The following is a 15,625-nucleotide window of genomic DNA, read 5'->3' on the forward strand; positions in this document are numbered from 1 at the left end:
GCCTAAGATCATCCTCGGACCTCAGTGCCTACAAATAGCGTCTCACTAAATCAATTCCAATTAAATTTGCCAGGCATCTCGTAGCTTTATCTTGTTCACTCCCTCTACGAAATGTCGAAGATCAGTGCGAACTTTGTCAAAGACAAAGGACAAGGCGAAAGTAGGTGTGAATATGGGTGTGTGATTATGTTAACTAGTAGAAAAGAAAAGAAAAACTTAAAATTTGACTCCAGCCATGAATATAAACTAAACAAACCTTGAGAGGTCCTCTAGGGTTCTAACATTCACTACCATCAATCCCCACTTTCTAAGCTCACCCATCAAAATTACATCTTAAACTATAATCAGATTTTATTAATTAACTAAAAATATTAGTACCCCAACCAAAACTGCTATATATAAAAATGTTATTCTCAATTTTCTTGTTAAACTGCATTCACCATTAAATTCAACACAAACAACATGGCTGTGCGCTTGATTCTACAAGGAAGCAGAAGAAATATAATGACAAGGGGTGCATGTCCCATGTTGTGGACCCCGCTTCACAAGAAAATTTGGGGCCCACCTTGTTCATCAACTTCAAATTCATGCAGTTCTTGTTATTATATACATAATTATCCTGGTTTTGATATGTATAATATTATCAATGGTGATGGTGTTAAAACACAAGAACATTTAAAATCTTTCTGTGGAGGGACATTTGTATACCAAGGTGCTCAGAATGATGATTGGATTATCAGTCTCGCTAAGTTTGGTGTCACCTCACACAATGAGACTCAGGTACATGACATTCGCCAACACCGAGTTCTGATACTATATTAAGTTGGTTCTTTAACGCATCAAGAATATATATCTCCGGCGTATCTTACCTCTATTCTTGATACAAACAAGTTAAATTTGCAAGCTTGCTTAATCTTAAACTTTCCCTGAAATTTATTCCAGTTTGAGTCGAATTTTATTAGGAAGTTACTGAGGCTTCCATAGTAAGTGGTTTCCAACTTCTAAGTTGATATGTTAGGAAAACTGGCATGAAGGAATGTCCTGTAATTTGATGACCCTAAGTAGGGATTGCAGTAGAATTTTCAAGATTCCGCGATAGTTTTTCATTATTTGAGCAGCAATCTTGATGCTCCTAGAAGCGTTTAGGTAATCTCTCTTGGAAGGCAATGGTTGTATAATGTCTCATTAGGATATTCTGGTTCTGATCAGCCATACTGGAGGATTCCACATCAACTTGATAGCAGTATCACACTGTGATTCTGTTACTTGAATAACATAAAAGATGACTTGCTGGTTTTCTTCATTTGGTGTGAAGCTTTTACTTCATCTAGCTAGTTGTCTTCATTCAGAATTTTTCATGTCCTGAATTAGTAATTTTACCTGAAAACCATGATAATAAAAAGAGAGTTGATGCATTTTTTTTCGTTTTGATCAGAATGCTGATATAAAATTTGTGAGGGTGGTAGGGGCTAGCCACACAGGGTTGTCTAGCTTGTTGTACCATATAACGCTAGAGGCAACTGAGGGTAAGAGGCATAGGATATTCCATGCAGTAGTGTGGCTGCAGCCATTAAAGAACTCGATGGAAGTACTGGTCTGGAAGCGCGTCCATGATGCTTTATCAACTATTGGCATCAAGTGTGGTAAGTGCGTAATTCATATGAATGGAACTAATAGAATGATAATAGTTGTAAAGTTTGGATGCCCTATATGATAAACTGATCTCCAGATCAATTATGAAGGCCAATAAGAACGAAAACCTGTTAATTATCTTCCTTACCACGAATACATATTTGTTAACTTATGTAACAGCCCGCACTTCCGGACTATTAGTTCTAAATCGAAAACTAAAAATAAAATATATTATTACTCGATAATTCTAATAGATCACGAAATTCAAAGCAGCGGTCAAACTCAATAATCAAAATCATAAAAATAGAGACGCAGCTCCACAAATCCGATAATAATTGTCTAACAGATAATTAAATTTATTCTCTAAAAACAAAATCTTTATTCTAATTCAAATAGCACAAAACGAAGCAGCACAGATCTCCTCATAGTTCTCATTCCTTAATTTTAATATGCTCCAAATTCCGAACCTGAAATGTTAAAAGGGGTGAGCTACACAGCTCAGCAAGTACAAATTGACTATCTCTTAAACAGAAAAACAATGGGTGTTTTAATAAAATGATTTTTCTCAAACAATAATAATTTTGTAAAACAATTTGTTAAGTAGATCCAACCCAAGTTTTATATTTTAAAATTCAGAATTTAAAACAGAACAGAGCAGATTTTATAACAGATCAGAACAAAATAAAATAGAACAAAACGATAATTCTAATAAATACCACAGTCTTGATCTACGGCCACACTTTGCCAGTAGCCGGCATCTAATTCTTATTCTTATTCTTTATACCACACTTTGCCAGTGGTCGGCATCTAAAGTTCAATAATTACGCGCCCTTAATAGGTATCTAAAGTTGCACACTTGTGCGCCTACTAAGGGTATCTAAGGCTAGTTCCGGAACTATAGCGTAAATTACGAACGGGTTCGAAAACGTAGAGACTGGGTTCTAAAATTCACAAATACTTATATCTTATAATTTCGAAATCAAAATTCTTATATCTTATACGAAATTAAAAACAGAACTGAAATATATTTTCCGAAAAATAAAAGTAAGTCAAAAGTACTTACCTCAAAGCCTGACCAGATCTGAATTTACTCTTTTTGACCCTCTAAACGATATTTTCTTGAAAAACACGAAACACGAAATCTGAAGATAACGAAAAGACCTTTCTGAAAAGTCCAGAATCACTGAATTCTGACTTACGATGAATTTTCTACGAATTTTACAAGACAGCTGATTTTTGCTGAGAAAGTCCTACGAATTTTAATGATAAAAACAAGGAATACGAATATGGTGTATTTATAACGATACAAAACCCTATATCTCAACTAGGAAATAATAATATTTCCTCCTAAAGATTTACAACCTCTCCAAGTAAATTCCATAAATAAAATATTTGATACACACAATTACCTAAACTAAAAAAAATTTCGATTTTCTAAATTATTCTTACACTTATTTCCACAAATAACAAATCTTTTCACAAATCAACTACCTTGCACAAAATGTTTTCAGAATATTCTAATTTTAAAATATTTATCTAGACAAATTAATATCTAATTTCTAATAAATAAATTAAAAATAAAATTACGAATTTTACATTCTTCCCTCCTTAAAAGAATTTGGTCCCCAAATTCACATAACATAAATAAATTAAATAAGTCACTAAAGAAAAGAAATCATACCTTAATTGCGATAGTTGTCATTTCCTGTCAGCTGAAACACACGTCCTTTGCCCATCTTGTTATCTGCTTCCTTCCTTGGTGGCGGTGGCGGATTGTGCGGACAATTCGAAATCTTATGTCCTACTTCTCCGCAATGAAAACAAGCACCTGTATTCCAACGACAGACTTTGTCCGGATGATTCTTGCCGCACCTGGTACACGTCTCTCGATCACCTTGACCCCCGATGTTATCGTACACGTGTGGCTTCTTGAGTGGTCCCTCTTGAAAAGATTGCCCACTAGTTTGAGTGATCCGCCTCTTATTCCAACTGCCAGACGCCTTTTCAGATTCTGCCAAGCCCCTTTCGATCACTAACGCCTTGTTGAGGACAGCCTCGTACGTCTGAAGTTCAAACGACGCCACTGAATTCCTGATGTCACTTCGAAGTCCCTCCTCTAATCTTCGTGCTCGACTGCTCTCATCTGCTACTAGGGTCGACGCGTACTTCGCAAGCTTTGCAAATTCTGCTTCGTATTCAATGACGGTTCTTCCACCTTGTTGAAGTCGAATGAAGTCCCTCTCTTTCTGCAGACGAACTGTTCTCGGAAAGTACTTGTCCTCTAAAGCCTTCTTGAACTTTGCCCAAGTGTACGGTTCATGATTTTCTTCAAGATTTGTCGTCTCATTCTTTCTCTTTTCCATAAGCCACCAGTCGTAAGCGCTTCCTTGCAATTGGTACACAGCTAAGGTCACCTTCTGTCCCTCATTGCTCCCCAGAAGTCCGAAAGCTTTTTCCATCTCTTGGATCCACATCTCAACGATAGCCGGGTCTGTAGCTCCATCAAAAGTTGGCGGGTTCAAACGCTTGAATTGAGAGACGATGTTGGGCTTCGGTTGCTGATTCACAAGTACAGCTAGAGTTTCAGCCAGCTGGTCAAAGACGTTTCCTCCTTCATCATTATTGCCCTGATTTTCATTGTTGTTATGATTTTCTCCATCCATCTTTACTAGAACACACAAAACAAATTCTAAACTTATAGTCAATAATCAAAAAAACACAAAAGTCAAACATATCAAATAATCACACAAATAAATGCCCTAAATCCAAAATAATTTTCTAAGACCTATACGATAGTCTAAAGGATCGCATCCTAGGGAATGTACTAGTCCCATACCTAATACACTCCGAAGGACAGCCTGCTCTTGATACCAACTGTAACAGCCCGCACTTCCGGACTATTAGTTCTAAATCGAAAACTAAAAATAAAATATATTATTACTCGATAATTCTAATAGATCACGAAATTCAAAGCAGCGGTCAAACTCAATAATCAAAATCATAAAAATAGAGACGCAGCTCCACAAATCCGATAATAATTGTCTAACAGATAATTAAATTTATTCTCTAAAAACAAAATCTTTATTCTAATTCAAATAGCACAAAACGAAGCAGCACAGATCTCCTCATAGTTCTCATTCCTTAATTTTAATATGCTCCAAATTCCGAACCTGAAATGTTAAAAGGGGTGAGCTACACAGCTCAGCAAGTACAAATTGACTATCTCTTAAACAGAAAAACAATGGGTGTTTTAATAAAATGATTTTTCTCAAACAATAATAATTTTGTAAAACAATTTGTTAAGTAGATCCAACCCAAGTTTTATATTTTAAAATTCAGAATTTAAAACAGAACAGAGCAGATTTTATAACAGATCAGAACAAAATAAAATAGAACAAAACGATAATTCTAATAAATACCACAGTCTTGATCTACGGCCACACTTTGCCAGTAGCCGGCATCTAATTCTTATTCTTATTCTTTATACCACACTTTGCCAGTGGTCGGCATCTAAAGTTCAATAATTACGCGCCCTTAATAGGTATCTAAAGTTGCACACTTGTGCGCCTACTAAGGGTATCTAAGGCTAGTTCCGGAACTATAGCGTAAATTACGAACGGGTTCGAAAACGTAGAGACTGGGTTCTAAAATTCACAAATACTTATATCTTATAATTTCGAAATCAAAATTCTTATATCTTATACGAAATTAAAAACAGAACTGAAATATATTTTCCGAAAAATAAAAGTAAGTCAAAAGTACTTACCTCAAAGCCTGACCAGATCTGAATTTACTCTTTTTGACCCTCTAAACGATATTTTCTTGAAAAACACGAAACACGAAATCTGAAGATAACGAAAAGACCTTTCTGAAAAGTCCAGAATCACTGAATTCTGACTTACGATGAATTTTCTACGAATTTTACAAGACAGCTGATTTTTGCTGAGAAAGTCCTACGAATTTTAATGATAAAAACAAGGAATACGAATATGGTGTATTTATAACGATACAAAACCCTATATCTCAACTAGGAAATAATAATATTTCCTCCTAAAGATTTACAACCTCTCCAAGTAAATTCCATAAATAAAATATTTGATACACACAATTACCTAAACTAAAAAAAATTTCGATTTTCTAAATTATTCTTACACTTATTTCCACAAATAACAAATCTTTTCACAAATCAACTACCTTGCACAAAATGTTTTCAGAATATTCTAATTTTAAAATATTTATCTAGACAAATTAATATCTAATTTCTAATAAATAAATTAAAAATAAAATTACGAATTTTACAACTTAAGAACAGGTCTAGTTGATATCTATGAGACTGACAGTAATCTTTATAAAAAGAATATGATTTTGTTGGCAGGTGATTCGAAACTACATGAAGCAGTGATGCATTTCATGAGTCGAAGAAAGGAAAGCTCTTTCATAAGACCGATATCATAACAAGTTTTGTATACCTGGGAATTTAGCAGTAGCATTGCATCCAGAAATCCTAGCTTACGACGATTCCTTTTTGTTGCGCTTAACATTTACATCTACATGAATGTTGTTTCAGTACTCTGTGCAGTGAACTCAGAAACAAAGCAAAGTATACTCAGTAAAGCTTCGGCATTGTAGGTTTAGTCGGGTAGGGTGCATGTACAGTGATCAAAGTTCAATCACCAGCAACATTGTATCATATGGTGAAAATGCAAATGTAGTCTATATGTAGTCTCTCTTCCATTCAATCAGAAACAACAACACATGCCACGTACTTGTACCATTGGAGATGTTCTAATGGTGACGAGCCTTTAGTTAAAAATGTGTCAAACATAGCATAAATATATATTTTACATAGTATGTAAAAAATTATTCTTCAATGGTAAATTTTTCTTTGCTAAAAAATTAGTCTAACCTCTCTACAACGGTTATATTTTTCGAATCTCTAACAACCTGTAGTAAAATTACATATAATAAATTATCATATTCAAATAATACATTCTATGTATAACAAACTGAAATAATAACAACAATAAATCTTTATTTTAAATTATTTTAACTAACAGTTTTAACAATAAGTTGGAGATACTTTTAGAATCACATTGAGCAAAAAATCTTAAAAATATATTAAATACATTATCAGTAGTGCGTGTATCAAAATTTTGTATTACTAATTTCACTATTTGAACTTTACACTCAGTAGAAGTTACGGCACCGTAAAATGCACCCCGCCGTCGGTACTCTGTTAAATTAAATATGACCGTTAGCCTTAAAATTGTACAGGGTAAAATTATCTTAAATTTTGCTAACCTCTGCAACGGTCCTCTGCTTCTCTTCCATCAATATAAACTAAAATATACATTATGTTTATGTATGTGAATGTGTGTATTTTCTTTACAAAATAAATTGATGGTTCAGTGGTGTGTATATGGAGTTTGGATGATGCCTAAAACGACATGGACAACAGTAAATGTAGGGCGTCATTTTCAGTCATGTGATCGATTCGCTATCTCTGGCGGTTGAATGGTCCTTTGTGCAAGCGTATTGTCATACCAGGTTTGCTGCGTAGGATTAACCACTTGAATATGTTCAAAAACAAGCGTGCGAGGTGGGTAGGGGTGGGATTTGTTCGGATGAAAATGAGTTCATATTCAAAAAGATGAAAATCGTCAATTAAGTTTATAATTCGATATATATAGATTATATAGTGAGATTAATGTGTAAATTTGGGATACACTACTTAAATAATTATATGTTGGTTCAGTTTTTTCCAAATTTTTAATGTCAAATCCGATATTGACCCAATTTATCATTAGTTCTTAAAATATATAGTGGAGAATAAATAAATCTTATACCGTGGGTAGATAAATTTTATTCAAATCCTAAAAAGTGTACTTTAATGATTAAAATAAAGTTTGAACATTGTTCTATAAGACTATAACGAATATAATTTTTAATGTAAAATTCGTATCAGTTTTTTTTTATTATTTTAAGATAAATTTATTGAAATAGTAATTATCAAACCAAAATGATTTCTTAAATTTTGAGTGGACTATTTAATTTAGAAAAAATCTCAAACGTTGAAGTGAGAGCCTAAACTTAAAAGATGATTATTTTTATTAAATTATAAAAAATTGTGAATAATATAATTAATTTTTTTTAAAAAATATCATGCATCGCATAATTATAAGCTAATTTATATAATGAGCGGTTAGCGGTTACGGTTGACCTTTTACGATTTAAACGAAATATAAATCCGCAACCAAATGGCAAAATAATAATTATCTAAAATTTCACCCCGTCTTTTGCGATTTTTGCTGTTGTTGCCTTTGGGCTTTGTTTGGCTACACCTAAAAATAAACCAAAAACACTACCTATACTTGTACAACAATACACACAAACATTTCCAAACCCTAACAATGGCGATCTCCACCATCAATCGTCTCTCTCACCTCGCAAAATCTCCCTCTCTCTATCTCTCTCTCCGCTCCACCACCACCGCCGTCGCCGCCTCTACTTCCGGCACCAAAAAAGTCTCCGACCGCATCGTGAAGCTCTTCGCGATCGATCCGGCCGGTCAAAAGCGCCAAATCATCGGCCTTTCCGGCCACACACTCCTCAAAGCTTTAATGAACAGCGGAATGATCGATCCGGCGTCGCATCGGCTCGAAGATATCGACGCTTGTTCGGCGGAGTGCGAAGTGCATATCGCGCAGGAGTGGTTGCAGAAGCTGCCGGAGGCGAGTTATGATGAACAGTATGTGTTGAAGAGGAATCAGAGGAATAGAGTGTTGAATAAGCACGCCAGGTTAGGGTGTCAGGTTGTGTTAAATCAGGAGTTGCAAGGGATGGTTGTTGCTGTTCCCGAGATGAAGCCGTGGGATACTCCGTAAAATTCGAGGTGCATTTGATGTATTTGAGGTGTTTTCGCGGTTTTTTGATTTGGATTTATGATAAATTAATGAATAATGTGCTGAATTAGTTGATAATGAAGTTAATGTGATTTACATTTTAAGTGCTTTAATGCAATTATTGTTTGTTACTGTTGTGTTGCGGTTTTTGATTTGCATTGAGTAATCGGATTCAATAATGTGGTTGATTTTAGTTTGAATAATTGGTGGATTTTGGCAATTGTTTTGTGATGTATGTTTTTGTGTTTCTTTGTGATGAAATTTGTTTTAATCTCTGTGATGAGTTGTGAAGGATTAGTGTTTGTTAGGCTGAAAAGGGAAATTAGATGGAAACGAGATAATGATAAATGTAGGGAGGTAGTGTAAATCGATGTTTTACAGAAGTTAGTAAGTCAAGCAAAGTGGTGTGAATGACTATCTACTAGTTGATTATCCTAATTGGATGTTTAGGCGGATAGTTATAAGATTAAGAAGTCTGAGCATCTTGAAAAAGTGAATAGGTAAAGTCATTTTGAATTTTGAGCCGAGGATTAGTAAGTCTAATGATTCTAGTTGGGTACCTGGATTTTGGTTATAAGTATTTCACAAAGTACAACATTTCATCAAGACAAGTAATCCTGGCATATTGTATATCAATTGTAAAAGTTTAAAAGTTTTGAGCTAGTCTTGGTTGAAGTGACTAAATGTGGAGGATAGTGCTTGTTTGCACTTATATTGGGGTGAGTAGATAGAAAAACTTCTTATAGAGGTGGAAGGTTTAGGTTATCGGCATTCTTGAGTACTTTTATTTTCTTGGATTAAAATTCGGACTTGAAATTTTGTAACTATACCATGGCATATGATCAACTAGTGCAACATTTCTGTTGAAATAAGTAATCCTGGGTACATAGATAAATATGGTGTAAGCTTTTCTCAAATGGTAAAAGTATACTTTCCATTCTCAAATGCTAGGTAATGATTTAAAGTGTTTTTTTACATCTCACATTGAATTGCGCTGCTTTTATGATTGGTCTCTGTCCAGATATTATCTTGAAAGCTTTATGGTACTGGGTTTCTGTGAATTGATAGGACAAATATCATGCATCTTCTCGTAGATAAAGATTTATATTTTGTTAGGCCGTGTATTGAATATCATACTTCCTTTTCTATGGCAGGAGAGGATATTGCGTCCAGTACGATGAAGCTACTGAACTGAAGATTGCTGTTGGTTGTGATAAATGAAAGAGCTGAACCATTTCTGTAATAAATATCTAGCTGCTACTTGTAAGTTGGATCAACTTCACTTGTATTTTTGAGGGTCTATAACTCTACAAGAAGATATCTAGTTATGAGATTCTTCTTTTCAACTTGTCTAGTGGGATTTAATCAGGCAAAAGATTCCCTGAGTGTGAAAATAGATTGCGTTGAAACCCCGGCTCTCCCTTACACATATGCATGCTTCCCCTCCCTTCGGTTTCTTTTGCTAAAGATTTTCATTGTTATTATGAATTAGAAATATTTAATGTTACTCTCATACCCTTTACTTTGATATGACATTTGGCTTGAGCTTCGTAGACCTCTGTACTTGTTAATGTTAAGCTTTGCTCAGTCATCACTAAACCTTAAAATAATGATTAAATTTGTGCGGCTAGATCGGAAGACCTTGATGTAGTCTCCATACGAGCCTGATCTAAGCTCCTAGAACATAGTCTTACATTGGTCCTATTTCTTCCTTTTGAACGTGTTTTTCCCTTTTTCTTTCTAAAGCTTATTGCTAGGTTGATGGCAGATCGCAGATTTATATGTAGTATGTGAATAATTTATTTTGCTATGAATTACTTTTCCAAGATAAGTTAGACCTATATGTGCTTTTGTATAGAACGTGAGCTTCCAATGTTAATATAGAAATGATTATAGTATTAGCAAATTAAATTTTCGGGTAACTGTTTTGGCAATCTGTTTAGTTTGATCATTTTGTGCGTTTAAATTTGCACTGTTCTCTCGTGTTTTATTTGTAAGAGAGGGAAATACAAGACTGCGAAAATGTTGAAGACCATCCGCCCCCGGCCCCAAGCTTTTGTGCTTTGGATTGTTTGTTAGTAGAAGCGGAATAAAAGACTACCATTTTCTTGCTATATTTCTCTTTAATAAGTTGACAAATTAGCAAGTCTTTGAATCTTCAGAAAGCATGTGGATATTCCTTGATACAATAGGTATCTTGTTGGACTATAGACAGTTGTTATGTGGGTATATAATACAGATGCTCTGAGATACATGTGGATATTCCTTGATACAATAGGTATCTTGTCGGACTATAGACAGTTGTAGTTGGGTATATAATACAGATGCCCTGAGACACATGGAGTAAGTTCCCAAATGGAGTTGCTAAAGTATCTAAGTTCCTTACAAAAGAACTGGTGACATGTCATTAAGATCTAGGGAGGGCCATGTTAGCACAAATCGAAGGGCGCATCTTATGTGTGATTAATTCTTGCAGAGGACCTGTGTTGCAAAAAAAATATATCTATATAAATTTATGAGAAATGGTTATTATGGGCGATTATAAGTACCTAAGCTTTGGAGAGGAATTAGTGAAATATTATGTAGACAAAAGTTACAGGACCCATGTCACTGAAAGTGAAAGTTGCATGAGTTGAAATAGAAGGTTAGGCGAAGCCATGTCTAATTCGTGACCGCGGTGAGGTTAGGCGAGAGGCACAATGGCGATGTCCTCTAATTCATATCATCATTTTATGAATTTCCTTTAGATTTTAAGGGTTTATGATGGGTAGTGGGCACGAAAGGATTTCCCTCGATTGTGAGGATGTTGATTGACAATTTAATCAGAGGTCAGAATCTTGCTCTCCCACTATGGTTGAAGGATGCAAAAAATAAGAGGAATTATCATTAGGCTTTTAGACTAGCAGTAGTTACAAACCAATAATATTATAATGGCGTAGCTATCTCATCAATCTTTTTTAGATAAAACTCTGCTTGAGAGATGCATTGTATTCTTCACTGGTTAATTTCTCAATGTTTCCTTTCCTAATTGTTATAGTTATAAGTTTTTTTCTAGCAAATACAAAGCCTTCATCATTGATTCTCTTCAACAGGTCTGTGTGTGTCTGATGTAATATTTCTGTTTTTCTTTCTCTTCCTCTTGTTGGTTCTTCCTCGTGTCTGTAGTTTTTTACAACTGTACAAGTGATTCTTGGAGATTTTGTTGAACAATATAGAATTGTAGTACCAGAAACCTTTTACATTTATTACCATAGCTAATTATTGGATATTACTTTTATATCAATTAAAGTTATACATATGTTTTATATTAATATATATATATATATATATATATAATAACAAGGTTCAGTGAATTTGAATATATAGTGCAATGACGTGCTGTGATCATAGTAGAACTCAGAAGAAAACTATGGTTCATGAGGTGGTCCTCTAGGTTCCAAATTGTAGGTTCTTAACTCATCTTGTGTGCTAGCTTCAGTATGAAGCTAAAAAGTTGTTCACAGTGACCTCATGGATAAATTTTTAAAATTCCTGTAATCTTCAATAATGGTGTTTGAATTAAATTATAAGATAGAGTGTAATTACTTTATCTTTTATTTCTCTAATGGTAAAACCATTTTGTTGAAAGATTACCACTTCTGACTGGAAGTTCATGACCTTTGTCCTGAGAGTTACCTGTAGTTGGTTAAATTGAGATTACTTATATCTTAATTTTTAAGACAGGTCCAAAGTTACCAACAGTAATTGAAGATTTTCATTAACAACTATAATTCTAGGATTTTATATTGACCTTGATTTTGCATTTCTGAAGCCTTTTCTGCTGCTCAATCAGTATGCCTAAGCTGTCTTACAACCCAAATAAGGTGGCTTGTAGTTTTGCCGGCTGGTACCTATAAGTGGCGGCTACACTTAACTGGGTCTTGGCTCTAGCAAACAGGTCATAGTTTAGAATGTTATCATTAATATATGCTATTTAGGATGCTTTCTCATTCATATGATATTTATATAGAGTGATCTGTCACTACCGGTCATGTCAGAGTTAGGTGGCTGGGTGGGTTTTCTCAAGAAAACCCTATATGGTTCCAGTTTTGTATGATGTTTGAGGGCTGGAGGTGTCATTTGGATACACAGCAGCTTAATTTACTATCTGTGCAGGAAACTCCACAAGGGTCTTGCTTCTAATGATAAGAGTGCTGGAGGTGACATTTGGATACATAGCTCTATCTAATGTCTGGTGTGCCAGAATGAGGTTAGAATTGGAGGTGACTAGTGGAAGTGGGAAACATAGTTGAAACTGTTTGATGGGTACATATGTTATGGAGACCTCTAACTAAAAATCTTTTTTTATCAAGATTTTTTATCAAGAGTTGTATCATCTTGTTAACCATAACTGAGTTGGCACAAGTCTTGATACTAGGGTGGAGGGAAGGAAAAAAATTGCATTAAACTAGGGGAAATTGATAATTTCGAAATTTATTATGACAGATTTGTCGTTCTTCTGAACTTCATAGAATTGCAGGTCATCAAACAATCTATTAGCATCTCCCAACTTAAAAAATAAAAATAAGCAAATAATGTCATACAGATTAAAATAACCAGACACCGTTAATGTTTAAGTTGTCTACATCTCAGCGTCATGAAACATGAAGGAAAATCATGCATTTCAACATTTTACCAAATTAATATTGAATAAAAACACCCTTCACCATTATTATAAAGCCTATGCGTTGTTAATTCTTCAACAAACTCAATAATTACAGAAAATAAAAAGTCCATCATCACCACTAGGCGCTAGCTAACACAATTAGAATATGCTTATCCCTAACCTAATCAACTCTTTCAGTCTCAGGTTTGTTTGTGTAGTGGGTGAAAATCTAATGTCAAATCACTTGATTAACTAGCATTTGCATTGGAGTTAGTACCTTGTTAGATTAATAGGGCTTGGACTGATAGATTTTGGTTGCCTGTGATTTTTTTTTTAATATGAATGTTTTCCGAACAACAATTAAAAATGGACGGAGAAATTATCAAACTCACCTCCTTTTTTAGGTATAAACTGTAAACCGCAAAGCCAGGTCTCACTTTCAGATTCTATGGCCAGTTGTGCGGTCCGTGTCATCCGTGCTGGCCGCATATGGGTTGGACACTGAAAAATAATGAATTGTAACCGCACGCGAATACTAAGGCTGTGCGGGCGAGTCGGGCTGTGCGTGCTACTACGACTCAAGAAATGATGAAGAGTGAATGCCTCTAACGAAATTGGCGGTTCGTATATTTAAGTGAATTGCGCGGGTTTAAAATAACCCGGTTCGGGTTTCCGTACGAGTCGATTCCGGGTAGGCCCGTGCAATTAACCAGCTTATTAACCAGCTCTAATTCTTTCCCATTGGTAGCTACGATCAGAAACAAAGTTGATGTTTAGACACAAAAAGTAGGTAATCCAAGTGAGCCAACTCAACCTAACAGCACCACCCACTTTATCGTTTCGTACATAATTTACTAATTTAGTGCTAATCAATGTTGATGTTTGCAAGTTTTCTTGACAAAGCTCCTACATTTTGGGACCCTAATGCTGGACTTGATTCACCTGCATTATTGACCTTTTTTTGCTTCACTAACCCCCACTTTTGTGTCCACCTCATCTGTCTCCGTTTTAAGTAAACAATTAGCGTGTTAACACATACACCCTGTATATACTTAGATGTTAAACGTATGAAATTCCTCTACCACTGACTCCTTTTGTATCCAACTCGCTAACTCGGTAATTATAACTTTCCAATTTAACACGTTAGCGCTAACACGTCGCCTAGTCCGATTTATTTATATAACAATGAGTCGAAATTCATATTGGTGGAGTACAAAACAGAATGCGGAAATCGACGAATTTAAATCGGACGAATTTAGGCCTCCCTCCCGAGTTTTTTAAAGGGAAGGATATAAGTTATAAGGAAATAAAGTACTTTAATCTCATTTTTGCAGTGAAAATTTCTAAAATTTATATTTATTACCACTTGTTTTCGTTCCTTTTAAAAATCAGGGAGCACAATTATGAACGCAAGTGAAAATACTTTATTCACAATCCAATTGCTTTCTTTCCTAATTAAAACTGGGGAGTAAGGGGTTAATTAAAAAAACACGGCGTCTAGGTAAACGAGTAAATTAATAGACTGAAAATGAAATCAAGCATGATACATGTCAAAACATGATGGTTATGATAGAATTAAATTAAATTTATTTTTTAAATTATGTTCATAGTTTAGTATTGGTATTTTTTTTGAGTAGCAGACTATTGCGTGAGTCCGTAGAGTTTACCCAGTGCGCACCCGAAAAATAGCGGCTGCAAGTTATCTACGATAAAAAAAAAAAATATCACAAACTAAGAATATCGATCAGGGCTACAGCTCCTTCATACAGAAAGACTAAATCAATTAGAACATACAAAAATTATGAATTTTCGTATTATTTTCTATGAACACATAATAAAAAAAATATTAAAAAAATAGGAAAATCAGGGGAATACAGATTATGGCAGTGTCCGAAGACTTATATTTTTTCTTTTGGAAGTTCTCTTCTAGATTATTGAAAGTTGAAACTTTGCATGTTCCACGGCGCTGAAACATTTTGACATCTCAAATAAAACACAATTTTAAGTTATATTTTGTATATATACTAATAATTAGCCAAAAAGGTAGTAATATAATTCAATAGTTGAATTATTGACCAAGAAAAACCAGATAATTCAGGTGATTGTGCAGAATATATTGAACACCTTTTTAGTAACAACTGGCATTGTAAAGAACTCAATATTTAGATAATAAACAATACTCCCTCTGTTTCTTTTTAATAGTGTTTTGATTTTTCTGCACTCATTTCTAAGTGTTTTGACTGAATAGTTAAAATTATAATCTTTAAAATTTTATTTTTTTGAATAAATATATATATAACTTAAATTTTTATTTACAAAAAAAAAAATTTTAAAAATGATAATTTTTACTATACGGTCAATACATGTGCAGAAAAGTCATACAGATAAAATGAAACAGAGGGAGTATATCTTAAAAGTTGCCTGTAACAGTTTTTCTAATGTGTGC

General features: G+C 34.3%; 2 protein-coding genes across 2 annotated transcripts; both read left to right on the forward strand.

The window, feature by feature from the left end:
* Nucleotides 1–461: 461 nt before the first annotated feature.
* Nucleotides 462–6,443, forward strand: LOC141675164 (cysteine proteinase inhibitor 6-like). Its single transcript, XM_074481882.1, has 3 exons — nucleotides 462–780; nucleotides 1,436–1,643; nucleotides 6,008–6,443. The coding sequence occupies exons 1-3, from the start codon at nucleotides 463–465 to the stop codon at nucleotides 6,085–6,087; spliced, it is 606 nt and encodes a 201-aa protein (XP_074337983.1). The 5' UTR covers nucleotide 462; the 3' UTR covers nucleotides 6,088–6,443.
* A 1,508-nt stretch (nucleotides 6,444–7,951) lies between these two features.
* Nucleotides 7,952–9,943, forward strand: LOC141675175 (uncharacterized). The gene is made up of 2 exons (XM_074481891.1): nucleotides 7,952–8,524; nucleotides 9,689–9,943. The coding sequence occupies exon 1, from the start codon at nucleotides 8,043–8,045 to the stop codon at nucleotides 8,514–8,516; it is 474 nt and encodes a 157-aa protein (XP_074337992.1). The 5' UTR covers nucleotides 7,952–8,042; the 3' UTR covers nucleotides 8,517–8,524; nucleotides 9,689–9,943.
* The last annotated feature ends 5,682 nt before the right edge of the window (nucleotides 9,944–15,625 follow it).

The sequence above is a fragment of the Apium graveolens genome, chromosome 1 (assembly GCF_009905375.1).
Source record: "Apium graveolens cultivar Ventura chromosome 1, ASM990537v1, whole genome shotgun sequence".
In the NCBI taxonomy this organism is placed as follows: domain Eukaryota; kingdom Viridiplantae; phylum Streptophyta; class Magnoliopsida; order Apiales; family Apiaceae; genus Apium; species Apium graveolens.

Bases quoted from the DNA above. Each gene is read 5' to 3' on its own strand.
- LOC141675175 (XM_074481891.1), top strand. From the start codon at position 8,043: ATGGCGATCTCCACCATCAATCGTCTCTCTCACCTCGCAAAATCTCCC.
- LOC141675164 (XM_074481882.1), top strand. From the start codon at position 463: ATGGCTGTGCGCTTGATTCTACAAGGAAGCAGAAGAAATATAATGACA. The intron at 781-1,435 runs GTACATGACATT...CGTTTTGATCAG, and splicing joins CCTCACACAATGAGACTCAG to AATGCTGATATAAAATTTGT. The intron at 1,644-6,007 runs GTAAGTGCGTAA...TTTTGTTGGCAG, and splicing joins AACTATTGGCATCAAGTGTG to GTGATTCGAAACTACATGAA.